We start from the raw sequence: 19,413 nt of genomic DNA on the forward strand, positions 1-19,413 counted from the left end.
CCCAGTTGTACTATGGTAATGAGGGCTTATGCTGTTGAATGGGCCCACACAGGTCTATGCAGGGCTGAAAGGCATTCGAAGTCCATGGGCTTCTTATGCCTGTGCCTAGGCAAAGGGGCAGTGGCTGCCCTGAGTTCCTGGCTTAGAGAGCGTGCTAACTTTTTAAAGCCGGATGACTGGCTTGGACGCAATCAGCCATGAGGGCCCAGCTTAAGGGAGGTGGTGGTTTCCTTTTTCATTTATTTGTTCCTTCCCCAAAGCCTGGAGACTGGCTAGGCATGAGGTGTCCCACTTCCAGCCCAGCGGGTGTGGCAACAGCTGAACTCCGCTGTACTGGAGCAGAGCAGGGAGGGTGCGGGTGAGGGGAAGAGAGTACTTCCCAGATGAGGTACGGTTATTTTGATCCCGTGCTGTAGGTTAGATGCTTGCACTTAACTCTCGCAGATCCAGTGCCGCTTCCCCGTGGCTCCAGAGGCTTGTGCAGACTCTCCCCTGCTCGGTTTCTCCCGGTATGGTAAAAACACATCCGGAGCACCACTGCTTGCCTCAGCCCTTGTGCGCCCAACATTCCAGCCTGCACAGTGCCAGCTAGGTCAGGTCTGGCACTTCTTCGCTTCCTCTGAATTGTCTCTCTCTCCCCCTGCTGTTCAGTCCAGATTCCTCACCTTTGTCTTTGATGTTCTAGGGCTCCTAAATTGTTCTATATAATCGATTCACTTGTTTTTTTGGTTTTTGTTGTAAGAGGGACCACAGGAAGTGTCTGCTTGTTCCACCATCTTGGCCCTGCCTCCAGAACACACAAACTCTTAACTGTTAGGCCACATTGTTTCTCCATAAGTACCTTAAATGCTTTTTAACTGAGTGCTGTTCTAAGATTACTTCCCTAGAGACCTTCCCTGACAACTGATTGCCCTTCAAGGCAAATAGTCCACCCTTGGTACTTTATCAAGGAGCCCTGGTGGCACAGTGGTTAAGCGCTCAGCTACTAACTAAAAGGTCAGCAGCAGTTTGAACCCACCAGCTGCTCCATGGAGGAAAAGACCTGGTGATCTACTGTAAAGATTTACAGTCTAGGAAACTCCATGGGGGAGTTCGACTCTGGCCTATAGAGTTGCTATGAGTCTGAATTGCCTCAGCGGCACACGACAAGTACTTTATACAAGTCTCTGGGTGGTGCAAACAGTTTGTGTGTGATTACTAACCCAAAGGTTGGTGGTTCAAACCCACCCAGCAGCACCACAGAAGAAAGGCCTGGTGATCTGCTTCCATAAGATTATAGCCAAGAAAACCGTATGGAGCAGTTTTACTTTGTAACACGTGGCATCGTTGAGTTGGAATTGACTCGAGGGCAATTTTTTTTTCCCCCTTTTTTTCAGTTTTAGGTGCTTTGTAGAACTTTATATTCTCATTTGTTATAATTTTATTATATTTCTAAAATGTATAGGATCTGTTTGACTGCACAAGTTGGTCATGATGTTCTTTTTCTTGTAGTGAAAGGCAAAGAACAAGAGAAGACCTCAGATATCAGGTCAATTAAAGGTAAGTTTATCAGCCTTCCATTGTATTGAAAAGTGATTTGCTTTGCATATAAGTTCTTTAATCCTGTTATCATCTCCTTTTGGCCTTAATCATTTCTGTGTTGTTTTACAGTTATTTATGATTGTGACTTATTTCCTGCTTTCTTCCCTAATTTTCTTCTACATCTAGCACAGATAGGCTGTTACTAAGCATTTGTTGACTCTCCTAGTGATTACAGTGAACCATTGTCCTCCTTATTAATCACACATTTGATCATTCCCTAAAAGCAGTTGGCTGGCTTTATTTTAAAAATCAGAAAAGCAAGAATTCTCTTAATTAAGCAGCCTTTGATTGATAGTGCTGGAAACAAGGAGCTCTGGATGGAATTGGAATTAATATAGGAGGTAGAATGGATAGGACTTTGTTATGGATTAACTATGAGGTGGGAGAACGAGGGTGATATTAAGGATGATAACTACTCTTCTGGCTTGTCTAATTGTGTGACTGGTGGAAGAACCAAGCTAGGAAATTGTATGTTTAGTTTTGATATGTTACGTGGCAGGTACTTTTGAGACATGCATCTTACATGTGTTACTTTATCTACACAGTAATTCTAGATTCTGAGTTTTTAACCAAGGTAATAAAGTGAGTTTTTAGAGTCTGGCAGACCTAGGTTGAAGTCTTGACTCTACTCTCTACTAGGTCTTTGACCCAGGCCAAAGTATTTAATTTCTTTCCATTTGTTTCCTCGTCTCTAAAATGAGCAAAATACTGATCTTGCAGGGTTGTTGTGAGAGATAAATGAAATAATACACCAGAGAAAAGACGTGTATGTGTTAAGAAACCAATACAGTGCCTAATACATAGTAGATACTTAAGTAGTAGCTATTATATAGTTTTAAGATAGTAAGCCCTCAAATATGTTCACTTAGTTAAATTAAGTGAAATATTGCAAGATGTTCAGAGGAATTTGAGATCAGCAAATGATTTCTGAAGTTTAGGGAAGCCTTCATGTAAATGAAACCTACTAAAAGTTGAAGGATTTGAATGAAAGAGGAAATTCTTTCTTTCTCTTTTCTCCCTGTCAGTCCAGCTTCTTATTTCTATGTGTGTATATAGGAGCCCTGATGGAGCAGTGGTTAAGTGTTCAGCTGTTAACCAAAAAGTTGGCAGTTCGAATCCACCAGCCGCTCCTTGGAGAGACAGTTCTGCTCTGTCCTAGAAGGTTACTGTGAGTCAGAATTGACTCAATGGCAGTGGGTTTGGGTTTTTTGTTTTCTGGTTTTTTTTTAGGTATATTGGACACAGGGCCCTTCAGACAAGTAAAGGGAAATTTTTACAGATAGATTGAGATCAGATTATGGAGAGTCTTAAAGACCAGAAAAGACAGTTGAGACAGACAAAACGGGGCCATTTTAGGCTTTTGAGCAGGATATTGATTTTATAAATATGATATTTATGAAAGGTTAGTCTGAAAGAGTTGTGCAGGATGAAGATTGTAAAAGTTCTTTTATTGCAGTAGAGAAAGACCTATGCTGAGGATGTGGTGTTGAAAATAAACAGATAAGTAGGTGTTTAAACATTTTGAGAGAAAAACAGATCTTGGCAAGTAAGCAGATACAGTGAAAAAGAATGGGATCAAGATGTTGAACTTTGGAGACTGGTCAATTGAACAGAAACAGGAAACTGAGAAGGGGACTTAGTTTGAAAGATTTGATAAGTTTGATATTTGAACAAAGTGGGCTTAATACGGTAAAAATCAAAGTGGGAATGCCTAGTAGTAAATAATTAGAGTTACAAGACAGAAGCCCAGGTCAAAGGACAAGTCTGAGATACAGGTTGACTGTTTTCCACCCATGTTCCATTTCCCTGAGGTGCGCCCTAGGAGCTGTTGCACAGAGGGCCCGGGTCAAGGGAGTAAATGAGACTTTCCCCTGAAGTCAGCCACAGTTAGCTCTGGTTTTTTCTATTTTACAGACATTGCAGGGTGTCACTTACGACTTTTTGGGGGGGGAAAGAAGGAGCTTACAGCTGAAAAAAATTTGAAAACTGTTGCTCTCGTAATAATCGAAGGTTTAAGAATAAATGTGCTTTCAAACATAAAGAATAAGAGAACAGAAAACCTTAGGAAGAAGAAGAGTCAAGAAAGGAGACTATATGCGACACTAAAAAACCCCGTTGCCGTCGAGTCAATTCTGACTCAGCAACCCTATAGGACAGAGTAGAACTGCTCCATAGGGTTTCTAAGGAGCAACTGGTGGATTCAAGCTGCAGAGCCTTTACTAAATGTGTACTAAAGAATGACAGAGAGGAACAGATAGAAGAGGAAATTAAGGAGCGTGTAGTATCATGGAGACCAAGGAAAGACTATCAGGAAGGAGCAGGTAAAAAAAGTTGCTAGTTCAAACAGAGAAGAGGGGGGAGAAAAAAGCCTTGCGAAATGAATTAGTAACATTTTACATTTAGTAACATTTTACATTATCTTATGCATCTAATTAAGAAACAGTTATTTAGGCAGAAAGTCTTACACTGTTCCTATGGAATGTTGTCTGTAACTTGTTTTTACAAGAAAATTAGCTATTATTGTCAACTTGCTAAAATTATTTTATTCTCTTCAATTTATCATGAAAATAAAAACAAAAATATGAACAAAACAAGACTTCCTTCTAAAATTGACAAAAATAATTTGAAGACATTTACTCTCCATAATTCCTCCAACTCTTATTGAATGACTGGTAAATTTAGATTCAGGCAGTCCCTGTGTTACAAACGACGTCCGTTCCTAACTGTGTCTGTAAGTCAAATTTATAGGTAAGTCAGAACAGGTGCATGCAGTTCTTATTTAGCTTTATTGTGTACTTCAGTGCAACAAAAGGCTGGAAGCCTTTTCTGTAATTTAAAAGCTGCATTTGCAGCAAGTGAAGGTAATTGTGATGAAAAATTTGTTGCCAGTAGGGGTTGGTTCAGTCCTTTCAAAGTGAGGTCAAATGTACATAACATTAAAGGTCAAGTACAAGTTGACCCTAAGTCAGACATTAGTAACCTGGCAATGTCTGTACCTGAAAACAGGTGTGGATAATCACATTCTTACCTGCTTTATCCTTTAAGGACATCTCAAAGAACGATAGACTGAATTATAGTACTATGTATTCTTTATAAGAAATATTACCAACTAAGATTTTTTATCTGGCCACTATTTGCTGAGATTGAGAGCACGTATCTGTTAACTGATCAATTAAAATAAGTGGTGTAGTAGATACAAATTTAGTTATCTAAGAGTATTTATCTTAAGTGTGTGGAATGCTAAATAATCTGTATCATTTCTCCTTCCTGACATAGTAATATACTAAAGCAGAACTTTGGGGAAAAAAACCTTTAATAAGAGACACTGATGTTTGTGTGGAATAATTAGGATAGGTAGAATTCTAATTCAGCTGTATTGAGAAGTTTATAGGGTTTCTTTGACAGTATTCTAATATTGAGTTGATTACTTCCAGTTAATATCATTAGTAACTAACGTCTTTTTTAAAGTAAAAAGGATGATAGTATTATTTTTTCAGACTACTAAAGAAAATATTTTTTTAATTTAAATGATTAAGAGCTTGGCAGCCAGCTGAAAGAAAGGTTTGTAGTTCGAATCTGCCAGCCCCTGCTTGGAAACCCTGTGGGGCAGTTCTACTCTGTCGTATAGGGTCGCTATGAGTTGGAATCGGCTCAGCTGCAACGGGTTATCATTAAGCAGCTTGAGCTTTGATCATAAATTTTTTTTATTAGACTGAGAAATTTTGTTACTCAATAAAATAAGTATTCTGAAGACTATTTTCTAGCTTTTTTCCACGAGCATTTGCTCTGCAATTTTAGTTTTGCTCCTGATGCAAGCAAAGATTAAGCAATTGAAAATTAAAACATATTTCAGAATGTTTCCTGGCTTTTAGTACTTTCTTCTATCTTCAGTAGAAAAAGGTCTCAGAGAAAGCTCTCTCTAAGTTCTATTTTTGGCACAGTATTCCGAGAATTGTAGTATTAGAGATTTCATTCCAATCGTCTGCTGCTTGATTAAGTTACCTTTCCTGTTAAGTATTTTTTTGTTGAATGTGCTGATTTAATAGAAGTGTTACAAACATAATTTTTAAAGTTCTCTTAAGCTCTCTAATTGTGTTTAATTTTTAACATTTTTTAAAAAAATTATAGCTTCAATATCTGTACATTCCCCACAAAAAAGCACTAAAAATCATGCCTTGCTAGAGGCTGCAGGACCAAGTCATGTTGCAATCAATGCCATTTCTGCCAACATGGACTCCTTCTCAAGCAGCAGGACAGCAACACTTCAGAAGCAGCCAAGCCACATGGAGGCTGCTCATTTTGGTGACCTTGGTAAGTGACTATCACTTCTCATTATCTTCCAACGGGGAAGGATTTGTGTGCAATATGTGAAACTCTTTCCATAGTATACTGAACTGTATAATTTGAAGGAGCTTTGAAAGAAATATATTTAAACTAAAAGAACAGCTACACATATTTAATTGGTAGCACTGTGTTTTGTTCCTGTAACTACAAAATATAAAGCATGCCCAATAGAAAAATGGATCATTTCCAAAAGAAGAAATATATATAGCTATGAAATATATGACAGAAATGCTTCGCTTTACTAATACTCAGGGAAATGCAAATTTAAACAATGTTAGTGTTCCCCTATTATTAGCAAATGTTTAAAGTTTGATAATTTGAATGTTATTGAAGATTCAGGAAAATGGCTGATCCCACTTAGTGGAAGTGTAAATTGGTGAAGGCTTTTTGGAAGTTAGTTTGGAAGTATTTATCAAAATATAAAATATGCATACCGTTTTAGGCAGCACATGTATTTCTAAAATCTAGCCCTCAGTTATGCCATCATAAATGCACAAAGATGTATGTACAAATATTTATAAGGCTATTCATTGCAGTAGTGTTTGTGATAGCAAAAAAAAGTAACAACATATATCTCTTAATAGAAAAGTAAAGAGCCCTGGTGGTACAGTGGTTAAGCTCTCAGCTGCTAACTAAAAGGTCAGCGATTCAAGCACACCAGCTGCTCCATGGGTGAAAGATGTGGCAGTCTGCTTTCATAAAGATTACAGCCTTGGAAGCCCTATGAGGCAGTTCTGCTCTGTCCTGTAGGGTCACTGTGAGTTGGAATTAACTCAACTGCAAAAGGTTTTTAGTAGAGAAATACTCAAATTGTGGTGTACTCATAGTCTGAAATACTGCTTAGCCAGTTAAAAATCTGAGGAAGACATGGGGGAAATGTCCAAGACATGTTAAGTTAAAAAAAAAAAAACCAAAACCCCATAGTAATATGTATAGTAGGATCCCTGTTACGTTAAGATAATGCCTACCACGCCCCCAACAAAGAAAAGATATGTAGGAGATCCTTGTTTTCTGAGTATTACTCAGACTTCTTCACAAATAAAATTACATGTCATTTTGTCATAAAATAAAAAAAAATTATTAATGAATCGACTTCTAATAAAATCAATTCCTCCTTTTTTTAATGTATCTTATTTTTTTGTTGTTTTTGAGAATACATAAAACGAGACATACATACAGTTCAACAGTTTCTACATGTACACTTTGGTGACATTGATTACATTCTTCAAGTTGTGCAACCATTCCCACCCTCCTTTTCCTCTCCCATTAATATAAATTTGCTACTCCTGAAGTGTCCTATCTAATCTTTTGATTCACTGTTATCAGTTTGATCCCATATAAACAGTTCTTAAAAAGAGCACAGTGTTGAAGGCAGACATTCTTTACTACTTAAGCTAAACTATTGTTTGGTTTAACGAAGACTTCAGGAGATATTTTTGGTTTAAGGTTTAAAGATTATCTCAGGGCTTAGCCCCTCTTTTGACATCTCTCTCTGTTTAACATTAGTATATATCCAAAGCCAAGGTGTCAGTCTTTGTGGGCTATTCTCAGCAAAGACTGCAACCAAAATGTGTATTGTTCACAAAGTAAAATTGCAAGTTTTACTGGAATATTCATATATTGCATATTATGATAATGTGAAATAATACAGCCACTCTAGAAAACAGGTAGGCAGTTTCTTATAAAGTTAAGTGAGCAATTATCTTATGACCCAGCACTCTTGGGAATCTATCCCAGAGAATTAGAAACTTTATACAAAAATATGTACACACAATTCATAACAACTTTATTTGTAATAGCCAAAAACTAGATGTCCTTCAACAGGTGAATGGTTTAACAAACTGTCGTAGCATACCATGCAATACTACTTAACAATAAAATACAACAAACTATTGATATGTGCAAACTATTGATTCATCAACTTGTATGAACCTCAAGGGAATCATTGAGAGAAAAAACGCCAACCCCAAACAGTTACATACTGTTTAACATTCTTGAAAAGACAAAATTATAGAAACAAAGAACAAATTAGTGTTTGCTAAAGATTACAAATGGAAAGGGGAGAATAGAATAGGTAGGTGTGGCTATAAAAGGGCAATTTGAGGCATCTTTGTATTGGAGATGCTCTGTATCTTGATTATAGTCATGGATATATGAATCTACACGTGATAAAATTGCATAGAAATAAATACACACCAAAAAAAACACATACAAATCAGAACAAGTAAAAGTAGGGAAATCTGAATGAGATTGGTAGACTGTATCAGTGTCAATGTTTTGGTTGTGATATTGTACTATAGTTTTGCAAGATGTTACCATTGCAGGCAACTGAGTAAAGGGTACAGGGATCACTTAGCATTATTTCTTACAACTGAATATGAATCTGTCATTATCTCAACATAAAACATTTAATTAAAAAAAAACTTGTAAGTCTTACAAAAGATCAGAATTTCTGAAAGTGGTTTTGACAGAGATGGACTAGTTAGCATTGACTATAAGACCATCAGCAAGGATGAGGACACATGAAGTGCTTCAACAACAACAACAAAAAGGTTTGAATATCAAAGGATTAAGAAAAACCTTTATTTGGAGCAAGCTGACGGCATGAGCAGCTGCATGCTTGCTTCACCCTACAAAACACACACACACACACACACACACAGACAGACACACACACACAGACACACAGACACAGACACACAGACACACACACACACACACACACAAAAGGCAAGCAGAAACTGACAACCAGCTTTGCCAGAACTCTGGAAACCAGTGAGTGAAAAGGTTACAGCAACTAAGCATGTTCTGAACCAAGTAAAAAGTAGTATAAATGGTAGGAAAGCTTTGATTTTTTACTCACCTGTGTCTCACCTGCTCCCCAACTTAGTGTGGCCATCTTAAAGTGGCAGTGGCCCTCACTGCCAGAGAGGGAGCCTGGTATCTGCTCCAGATGGAACAGAGCAGCTTTTATTAGCAAATTTCTCTTTGTTTCTGTTCTAACCTGTCTGGGGGCTGCCTGAAGGACTTAAGGTGCTTATCCCAGGTTGGCCTTCTTGGAGCTCATACAGGGTGGAGGGGCAGTAAGTAATGCCAGAAAGCTGTAGCCACCTGTAGCTGCCTGAGACTAAAGGGTTCAATTGGGACATAGAATAGGCACATAAAGACTTGAAGGAGAAGTCAGGGAGAGAGTTTCTTTTGGAAAAAGGCTTTCAAAAGCATCATGTGTATGGGGGAATTAAAAAAGCTGTACTCTTGTCCAGAGCAAGATGCATCATCAGAAATTATCTGACAAGACCCTGTGCTTTCACCTTGGCTATCCATAGGCTCAGTGCACGCCTGGCTGAGTGTTAATGGAAGGCCCTGATACAGGGCCAGTTTGCAAAGAATGGAGGAGGTTCCCTTCACCTCCCACCCTCTTGGCATTCAAGGAAATCTTTGTCAGAACAATAGCTGAACACAAGCTTCAGAGACATCAGTGTCCACACAAATTCAGGAGAGCAGCTGCAGTAATAATTAGAGGAAGTCACTAAACAAATGGACTACTACAGTCTTCAACAATTAAAAAAAAGCAAAAACAAAACAGAAAACGGAGGAAGACAAAAAAACTGATATTTAGAGTCACCACATTATATTTAAATATCCCATTTTCAACAAAAAACAAGGCATAAAAAGAAACAGGAAAGGATGGCACATTGAAAAGAATAAAGGATAGAAGCTCTTCCAGGGAAGCCCAGATGGTGGACTTACTACACAAAGACATTAAAACAACAGTATTAATATGCTCAAGGAGCTAAAGAAAAACACAAAGAACTAAAGGAAATCAAGAAATGGACACATGAACAAAATGAGAATATCAATAAAGAGATAAAAATTATAAAATGTAGCCAAATTATGTAGCTGAAAAATACACTAAGTGAAATTTTAAAAATCACTGCAGGGGCTGAACAGCAGATTTGAGCTGGCAGAAGAAAGAATCAGTGAACTTTAAGGTAGGACAATTGAAATTATCAAATCTGAGGAGCAAAAAGTAAACAAAGAATGAAGAAAAGTAAACAGATCCTAAGGGACTTGTGGAAAACCATCAAGCAGACCAACATATGCATTATAGGAGTTCAAGAAGGAAAAGAGGCAGAAAGGAACAGGAAGAATATTTGAAGAAATAATGGCAGAAAACTTCCAAAATTTGATGAAAGACATTAAGTTACACATCCAAGATAGCAAACTCCATAGGCTAAACTCAATGAGATATACACTAAGACACATTATAATCAAACTTTCAAATACTAAAGTTAAAGAGAGGATCTTGAAAGCAGCAAGAGAGAAATGAATTGTCACATATAAGAAAGCCTCAGTAAGATTTAGTACTGATTTCTCCACAGAAACTATGAAGGCTAAAGACAGTGGGATGACGTATTTAAATGCTGGAGGAAAAGAACTGGCAACCAAGAATTTTATATCTGGCAAAACTGCCCTTCAAAAATGAGGGCAAAAATAAGACATTCCCAGATAAACAGAAACTGAGGGTGTTTGTTACCATGAGACCTTCCCTACCAGTAATGCTGAAGACAGTCTTTCGGGTTGAAATGAAAAGACACTAGACAGTAGCTTGAAGCTTTATGATGAAAAAAAGATCTCTAGTAAAGATACTTTCATGTGTAAATATAAAGGCTAATTTTACAGTAACTTTGATTTGTAACTACTTTTTATGTCATATGATTTAAAAGATAAATGCAAAATAATTATAGTTCGTTATTGGTTATACAATGTGTTAAGATGTGGTTTCTGACAACAGTAACATAAGGGGAGAGGAGCAATTTAAGAAAAGTTTTTGTATGTTATTGAAGTTCAGTTGGTATCGTTTTAATCTAGGTTGTTATAAATTTAGGATGTTAAATGTAATCCCCATAGTAACTACAGTACGTATATATATACATATATAATATCTAAATATATGTATATATGGTGCAGTGGTTAAAACACTTGGCTGCTAACCAGAAGGTTGGAGGTTCAAATCCACCAGCTGCTCCGTGGGATAAAGATGGGGCAGTCTGCTTGCATAAAAGATTTACAGCTTTGGAAACCCTATGGGGCAGTTCTGCTCTGTCCTATAGGGTTGGTATGAGTCAGAATCAAATCAACAGCCGTGGGCTTAGCTTTTGTTTTTTATACACAGACACACACACAGACACAAGCAAATGAGAAGGGAATTACAGTGGTTCACCTCAAAAAATCAGCTAAACACAAAAGAGCAGTATTGGAGGAGGTGAAGGCAAAAATGGTATAAGCCCACAGAAAACAAATAGTAAAATGACAGAAATAAATCCTTCTGTATCAGTAATTACTTTAAATGGAAATGGATTAAACTCTACAATCAAAAGGCAGAGATTGGAGAATGGCTAAGCAAACATGGTCCAACTGTATGCTGTCTACAGGAGACCCACTTTAGATGCAAAGACATAGGTTGAAAGTGAAAGTTTGGAGAAAATATTCCATGTGAATAGTAACCAAAAGACAGTTTAGGTGGCTACATTAATGTCAGATAAAGTAGACTTAAAGCCAAAAACTGTTTCAAGAAACAAAGAAGGACATTATATAATGATAAAAGGGTCAGTTCATCAAGAAGATACAACAATTATATACACTTAACAACAGCCAAAATATATGAGGCAAACACTGATGATTAAAGAGAGAAATAGTTCTGCAATAATAGTTGGAGACTTCAGTATACCCCTATCAATTATGGACAGACCATCTCGAGAAGATCAGAAAGGAAATAGAGGACTTGAACAACAGTGTAAACCAAATAGACTTAACAGACATGTATATGACATTCTACCAGTAATAGCAGAATACACATTCTTACCTAGTGCACAGACATCATTCTTCTGAATAGACGATATGTTAGTTCACAAAACAAGTCTCAGTTTTAAAAACTGAAGTCATACAAAATATCTTCTCTGACCGCAATGGAATGAAACTAAGAATCAATAACAAGGAAAACTGGAAATTTCACAAATACGTGGAAATTAAACAGCACACTATTAAACAACCAGTGGGTTGAAGTAAAAAGCAGAAGAAAAATAAGAAAATAACAGCAGTAAAGAAAAATGAAAGCACAGCATAGTAAAACTTATGTAATACAGCAAAATCAGTCCACAGAGAGAAATTTATAGCTGTAACTACCCATGGTAAAAAAGAAGAAAGATCTCAATTTTACACCTTGAGGAACTAGAAAACAAAGAGCAAAGGAAGCTCAAAGCTTTCAGAAGGAAGGTGTGTTAGTTATCTAGTATTGTTGTAACAGAAATGCCTCAGGTGGGTGGCTTCAACAAACAGAAGTTTATTCTCTCACAGTCTAGTAGGCCAGAAGTCCAAATTCAGGGCTCCAGCTCCAGGAGAAGGCTTTCTCTGTCAGCTCAGAGGAAGGTCCTTGTCATCAATATTCCCCTGGTCTAGGAGCTTCTCAGGAGCAGGAACCCCAGGTCCAAAGGACGCACTCTGCTCCCAGCGTGCTTTCTTGTTGTTACGAGATCCCCATGTCTCTCTGCTTGCTTCTGTCTTTTGTATCTCAAGAGATTGATTTAAGACACAATCTAATCTTATAGATTGAGTCCCGCCTCATTAACATAACCACTGTTAATCCTACCTCATTAACATTACAAAGATAAGATTTACAACACATAGGAAAATCACATCAGATGACAAAATGGTGTACAGTCACTACAATACTGGAAATCAAGAACTAGCCAAGTTGGCACACATGTTTGGTGGACACAGTTCAATCCATGACAGAAGGAAATAAAGATTAGAGCAGAAATAAATGAAATAGAAAATTGTCCAACCTCATTCTTTTGCACGTGGAGATTCAGTTGTCCTAATACCATTTACAGTCATGTGACACATAATGTCTATTCGGACACTATCAGACTGCACATATGCCCATGGTCCCATAAGGTTATAATACAGCTCAGAAGTCCTGATCAGAGAACAGGACATAGCGGACAAAACACTTAAGAAACACTTCTGTCGTGGATTGAATTTATGTCCCCCCAAAAAATGTGCATATCGGTTTGGCTGGACCCTGATTCCAAGTATTGTGTGGTTGTCCTCCATTTTGTGATTGTAATTTTATGTTAAAGAGGATTAGGGTGGAATTGTATAATATATTTGCTAAGGTCACATCCCTGATCCAATGTAAAGGGAGTTTCCCTAGGGTGTGGCCTGCACCACCTTTTATCTCAGATAAAAGGAAAGGGAAGCAAGCAGAAAGTGGGGGGGACCTCATACCACGAAGAAAGAAGCACTGGGAGCAGAGTGTGTCCTTTGGACCCGAGGTTCCCGTGCAGAGAAGCTCCTAGTCCGGGGGAAGACTGATGATGGCGAGGACCTTCCTCCAGAGCCGACAGAGAGAGAAAGCCTTCCGCTGGAGCTGACGCCATGAATTTGGACTTCTAGCCTACTAGACTGTGAGAAAATAAATTTCTCTGTTAAAACTTGTGGTATTTGTGTTAGAGCTGCACTGGATCACTAAGACAGCTTCCAAATCACGCGATGTTTTTGTGAGCGTCACAAAGTAATGCGTGCATTCGTTTTTACAAAACATGTATGTATTTAACTCAAATTGTTAATGGGCTTTATGGCAGTCTGAGCTTAAGGGTACAAGTTGTCTGTAAGTCAGACGTTTGTAACCTAAGGACTGCCTGTATAAAATATGGAGTTCACAAAATGTCCAAATCGCATAATGTCCTATTTCACAGAATGTATCATGGACATTAAGCGATACATGACTGTATTGAGAGACTATTCTTTCCCCATTAAATGGACTTGACACCCTTGTTAAGGGTGTCGGTTGGTCATATAGATGAAGGTTTATTCCTGGACTGCCAGCTACATCCCATTGGTCTATGTGTCTATCCTTATCCTTGTGCCACACTTTTGATTACTGTAGCTGCGTACTATATTTTGAAATTGGGAGGTGAGTCCTCCTACTTTGTTCTTCTTTTTCAAGATTGCTTTAGCTATTTAGGGTGCCTTGCAATTCCATAAGATTTTGAGGATCAGCTTTTCTATTTCTGAAAAAAAGGCTATTGGAATTTTGATAGGAATTGCACTGAATCTGTAGATTGCATTGAGTAGTATTGACAGCTTAACAATATTAAGTCTTCCAATCCATGAACCGAGAATGTCTTTCCATTTATTTAGGTCTTCTTTAATTTCTTTCAGTACTGTTTTATACTTTTCAGTGTATAAGTTGTCACCTCCCTGATTAAATTTATTTCTAGGTATTTTATTCTTTTAGATGCTATTGTAAATGGAACTGCTTTTTTATTTTCCCTTTCAGTTTGCTCATTGCTGGTGTATAGAAACACAAATGAATTTTGTGTGATGCCCTGTGATACTGCTGAATTCATGTATTACTCTAATAGCTTCCCTATCGATTATTTGGAACTTTCCATATGCAAAATCATGTTATATGCAAATATAGTTTTAATTCTTTTCCTTTCTAATTTGGATGCCTTTTATTTCTTTTTCTTACCTAACTGCTCTGACTAGAACTTCCAGTACAATTTTGATAGCAGTAGTAAAAGCAACATCCTGATCTTGTTCCTGATCTTAGGGAAAAAGCTTTCCGTCTTTCACCATCGAGTATGATGTTAGGCATGGGGTTTTTCATAAATGCCCTTTATCATATTGAGGAATTTCCCTCCTAATCTATTTTCTTGAGTGTTTTTATCATGAAAGGATGCTCTCGTTGTATCAACTGAGATGATCATGTTCTTATCCGTTCGTTTTAACAATGTGTGTATTACATGGCTAATTTTCTTATGTTAAACTACCTTTGTGTTTCTAAGATAAATCCCACTTCGTCATGGTGTACAGGCAGCCCCCAGTTTACGAACGGGTTTCGTTCCCAAATCTGTCTTTAAGCTCAACTTGTACATAAGTCGGAACAGTTAGGTACGGTTCGTATCTAACGTCAGTTAGTCAAGTGTTTGTCTTAGTATGTGGTATATAGTGTGTCTTTCTGTGCATTAAAAAAATATTAAAGAAACACTTCCAGGTACACTAAAACATGTTTAACATAATAATACATGGTAATAATGTTTTGATGCGTCACAAAGTAGCGCCTGTTTAATATGAACTTTTGTATGTACCTTGAATTTTTAATATAATAGGCTTTACAGGGGTTGGTTCATAACAGGTAGTATGTAAATCAGATGTTGGTCACATGGGGACTGCCTGTATAGGTCTTTTAACATGCTGTTGGATTCACTTTGCTGGTATTTTGTTGAGAATTTTTACACCTCTGTTCATAGGGGATATTGGTCTGCAGTTTTCTTTTCTCATGGTATCTTTATCTGGATTTGGTATCGGGGAAAATGAGTTAGTCAGTGTTCCCTTTTCTTCTGTTTCTAAGAATTTGAGAAGAATTGGTGCTAATTCTTCCTAAAATCTTTGGTAGAATTCCTCAGCGAAATTGCCTGGTCCTGGATTTTTCTTTGTGGAGGTTTTCGATTACTGACTTGATCTTTTCACTTGTTATGGGTCTCTTTAGGTAGTTTGTGTGTTTGTAGGAATTCATCCATTTCATCTAGGTTATCCAGTTTGTTGCAGTTGTTCATAGTATTCTCTTATAATCCTTCTTCATTTTCGTAGGGTTGATAGTTACGTTTCCACTTTTATTTCTGATTTTCATTGTTTGTATCTTCTCTCTCTCTCGTTTTATTTTTTTCCCTTGTCAGTCTAGCTAAAGGTTTCTCAGTTTTATTTATCTTCTCAAAGAAACAACTTTTGGTTTCATTGAGTCTCTGCATTGTTTTTATATTTTCTATTTCACTTATTTCTGCTGTAGATAGAGGTGATGTTGCACAACATGGGGAATGTAATGTCAAATTACCAGTTTGTCATTTTAACCATTTTTAAGTGAACAGTTCAGTAACATTACATTCCTCATGTGCAACATCACTCTATCTACTTCTAAAAGTTTTTCGCCTCTCCAAAAAAAAATAAGTACCTCTTCAGCAGTATTTCCCCATTCCTCTGTCACCAGAGAGTAGGAAAACAGGCAACACCCACTGGTGATGAGAATGTAAATTGGCCAAACCTTTTTGGAGAAGTATTCGGTAAGAGACAGCAAAGCCTTGGCAATCTACATGAGTGTCTTTAAAAATAATTTTATAGTGGTAAAATATATATAACAAAAAGTTTGTCATTTTAACCAGTGCTTGGTTTTATTTTTCAAAAAAAAAAGTCTTACAATTTGACAGCAAACTGTGTATCTTGTGTTAAGTTGCTTTTCTGGGATTTTTAATGAGGTTGAATTTTTTTTTAATGTGTCTGTTGGCCTTTTTTCTTTCTTTGGGACTAATGATCATAGTTTTTTTTTTTTTCCCCCCCCTTAAGAATTTACATGGTCTGAATTGCCATTAAAAGAGAGATGAGGATTAATTGAGCAATAAAGATTAGCTTTTAATTATTTAAATAATTATTGAACAGGTCTTTCCTTGCTTTGTTTAAAAACCATATCCATAGTATTTCTAATTCTTAATTTAGATTGCTAGGAAGTAAACTTTATTCAAGACCTGTGGTACACTGTTGCTAGAAAGGTGACTGACTAATGTGTCAATCTTAAATTATTTGTTACTGTACTGCTAATTCTTTTGCTTCTGTCTTTTAGGTAGATCTTGTCTGGACTACCAGACTCAAGAGACTAAATCAAGTCTCTCAAAGACCCTTGAACAAGTCTTGCATGACACTGTCGTCCTCCCTTATTTCATTCAATTCATGGAACTTCGTAGAATGGAGCATTTGGTTAAATTCTGGTTAGAGGCCGAAAGTTTTTACTCTACAACTTGGTCCCGTATAAGAGCACACAGTCTGAATACGGTGAAGCAGAGCTCATTGGCTGAGCCTGTGTCTCCAACTAAAAAGAATGAAACCACAACATCTTTTGTAACTGAGTCTCTTGACAAGAGATTGGAGGATTCTGGCTCAGCCCAATTGCTTATGACTCAATCGGAAAGAACTGACCTGAATAATAGAACTAACAACACTCAGAATCACTTGCTGCTTTCCCGGGAATGTGAAGATGTCCATCCTCTCCATCTTGAAATGACCAAAGGAACTTATCAAGATTCCATGGAAAACCAAGAATCCTCCAAACTTATAGTAGCTAGTAGAAATAGTCCACTAAGTGAATTATCAGGAAAACTAATGAAAAGTAAGTATGTGACTTTGTTCTCTATCCTTTTCTTTCTTCTTCTTCTTTTTATTTTGATTAATTCACAAAGCAGAACTTGATATGGGGAATAAACGGATCAAAATAGTTTTTTTTCCTCCCACAACCGCTTGCAAATTTGGGAGGATTTGAAGAATGGAGTGGAAAAAGGAACAGAAGGGATACCTAGAGTAGTTTCTAGCTGAATTAACAAATGAAGAAGGGTCAAGTGTCCTACCAGAGATATTGAAATCAAACCATTATTCAGATAGGCTTATTTCAGCCCTATCTTCATCTCAGTTTTATTACTATTTTACTGTACTTTGCAGATAAAATTTTTTAATGTTTTAAAATTCCTAATAGGTGGCATTTATTGAATTCTGTGCTAAGTGCTATTCATGTTATTTTTATCTTAAAGTTACTGAGTTTTTTGTTTCTAGAAATTTTTTTTTCAAATTTGCCTCATTTTTCAGTTTCTTATTTCTTTATCCTTTCATCCCACTCATCTTTTAATCTTTTTTTAAAATTTATTAAACATATATTCATTATCTGATAATTCCAGTCTACAGTTTTTGTGGATCTGATTCTGCATTTCTTTGTTTCTGCAGATTCACACTCTCAGTGGCTTGTGATTTTAGTAATTTTTGACAGTTAACGTATGTTTCTAGGACTATTTTTAGTGGGAATTTTTTGAGGGCTGTGTTTAAATTGGTTTATTCTAGAGTATATTTACATATGCTTTTGTCATGCACCTGGGGACATTTGAAAGTAAATTTTTGTCTTGGATTTTTCAGGCCCTAAACCGTGTAAGTACAGGCTTGTGATCAGAAATTGTCAAATGAGATTTTTCTCTCTGGCATCAGAACACTGTTGACTCCAAGAGGTCTTCCCCGCTCCCCACCACCTTAATTCACCCACCAAGGTGTTTCCCTTGGTGTTCTGGCTTTCGGCATGGTCTAATCTAATCTTCTACCCTGTTTGGGCCTTGGGTGTTTAATCAGGGCTCCAGCATAATGGCTTTGAAATTCATCCATGTTTTTATATCAATAGTTCATTCCTCTTTATTGTGAAGGAGTATTTCATTGTATGGATGTACCACAGTTTATCTGTTCACCTGTTGAAGGATATTTGGGTTGTTTCCAATTGTTGGTAGTTATGAATAAATCTGCTATAAACATTGTGTATACATTTTTGTGTGGACATAAATTTTTACTTCTTACTCTGGAATATAAAGTGTTGTTTAATTGTATAAGAAACTGCTAGACTGTTTTGTAGACAGACTGTATCATTTTGCATTTCCACCAGCAATATATGAGTGCCCCAGTTGCTTCACTTCCTTACCAGCACTTGATATAGTCAGTTTGTTGTTTGTTTTTTCAGCCCTTCTAGCAGATGTGTAGTGGTATCTCATTATGGTTTTACTTTACATTTCCTAATGGCTAATGATGTTGGATATTTTTTCTTGTGTGTATTTCCTATTTGTATATCATTTTTGGTGATGTGTTCAAATCTTTTCCCCATATTATTGGGTTTTCTGTTTTCTTACTGAATTTTGAGAGTTCTTTCTGTATTCTAGATATACTCCCTTTATTGGCTATGTGGTTTGCAAATGTTTTCTCTTGGTTCACAGCTTGCCTTTTCATTCTCTTTAACAGTGTTTCACAGAGCAAAAGGACTTGCTTGATGAAGTCTAGTTTATCAACTTTTTTCCTGTATTTGCTTTCAGAGTCATACCTAAGAGCTGTTTGCCTAGTCATAGGTCATGAGGATTTTATCCTGTTTTCTTTTAAAAGTGTATGGTTTTACAGTTTAGATATTTGATCTATTTTGAGTTACTATTGCATAAGGTAGAAGGGTTAGGTCAAGGTTCCTCCCTCCTCCATCCCACCCCCGCCCCCACAACACCATTTGTTAAGTAGACTATCCTTACTCCATTGAATTGCCTTTGCACCATGACCGTATCTGTATAGGTCTATTTCTGAACTCTCTGTTCTTTTCCACTGATGTATGTGCGTATTCCTTCATCATTACCACACTGTCTTGATTATTGTAGTTTTATAGTAAATCTTAAAATTGGATAGTGTGAGTGTTCCAAGTTGATTTTTAAAAATTGTTTTGGCTATTCATATATCTATTATATACGTATATGTCTGTTATATAATCTAATGACGTATTGCATTGGGCAAATCTGCTGCAAAAGACCTCTTTAAAGTGTTAAAAAGCAAAGATGTCACTTTGAGGACTAAGGTGTGCCTGACCCAAAACAT

At 36.9% G+C, this 19,413-nt stretch overlaps 1 protein-coding gene across 4 annotated transcripts in view; it reads left to right on the top strand.

Moving 5' to 3' along the window:
* Positions 1–19,413, top strand: part of AKAP10 (A-kinase anchoring protein 10) — a 124,670-nt gene that overhangs the window by 21,500 nt on the left and 83,757 nt on the right. For 3 of the 4 annotated variants that reach the window (XM_004380979.2, XM_023735521.1, XM_023735523.1), the window contains exons 2-4: positions 1,492–1,539; positions 5,710–5,892; positions 16,607–17,149. In XM_004380979.2, coding sequence (XP_004381036.1) covers positions 1,492–1,539; positions 5,710–5,892; positions 16,607–17,149 — 774 coding nt within the window. The remainder of the gene's footprint in view (positions 1–1,491; positions 1,540–5,709; positions 5,893–16,606; positions 17,150–19,413) is intronic. The other variant, XM_023735522.1, reaches the window with a different exon arrangement.

Source organism: Trichechus manatus, unplaced genomic scaffold, assembly GCF_000243295.1.
Source record: "Trichechus manatus latirostris isolate Lorelei unplaced genomic scaffold, TriManLat1.0 scaffold00080, whole genome shotgun sequence".
Taxonomy (NCBI): Eukaryota; Metazoa; Chordata; class Mammalia; order Sirenia; family Trichechidae; genus Trichechus; species Trichechus manatus.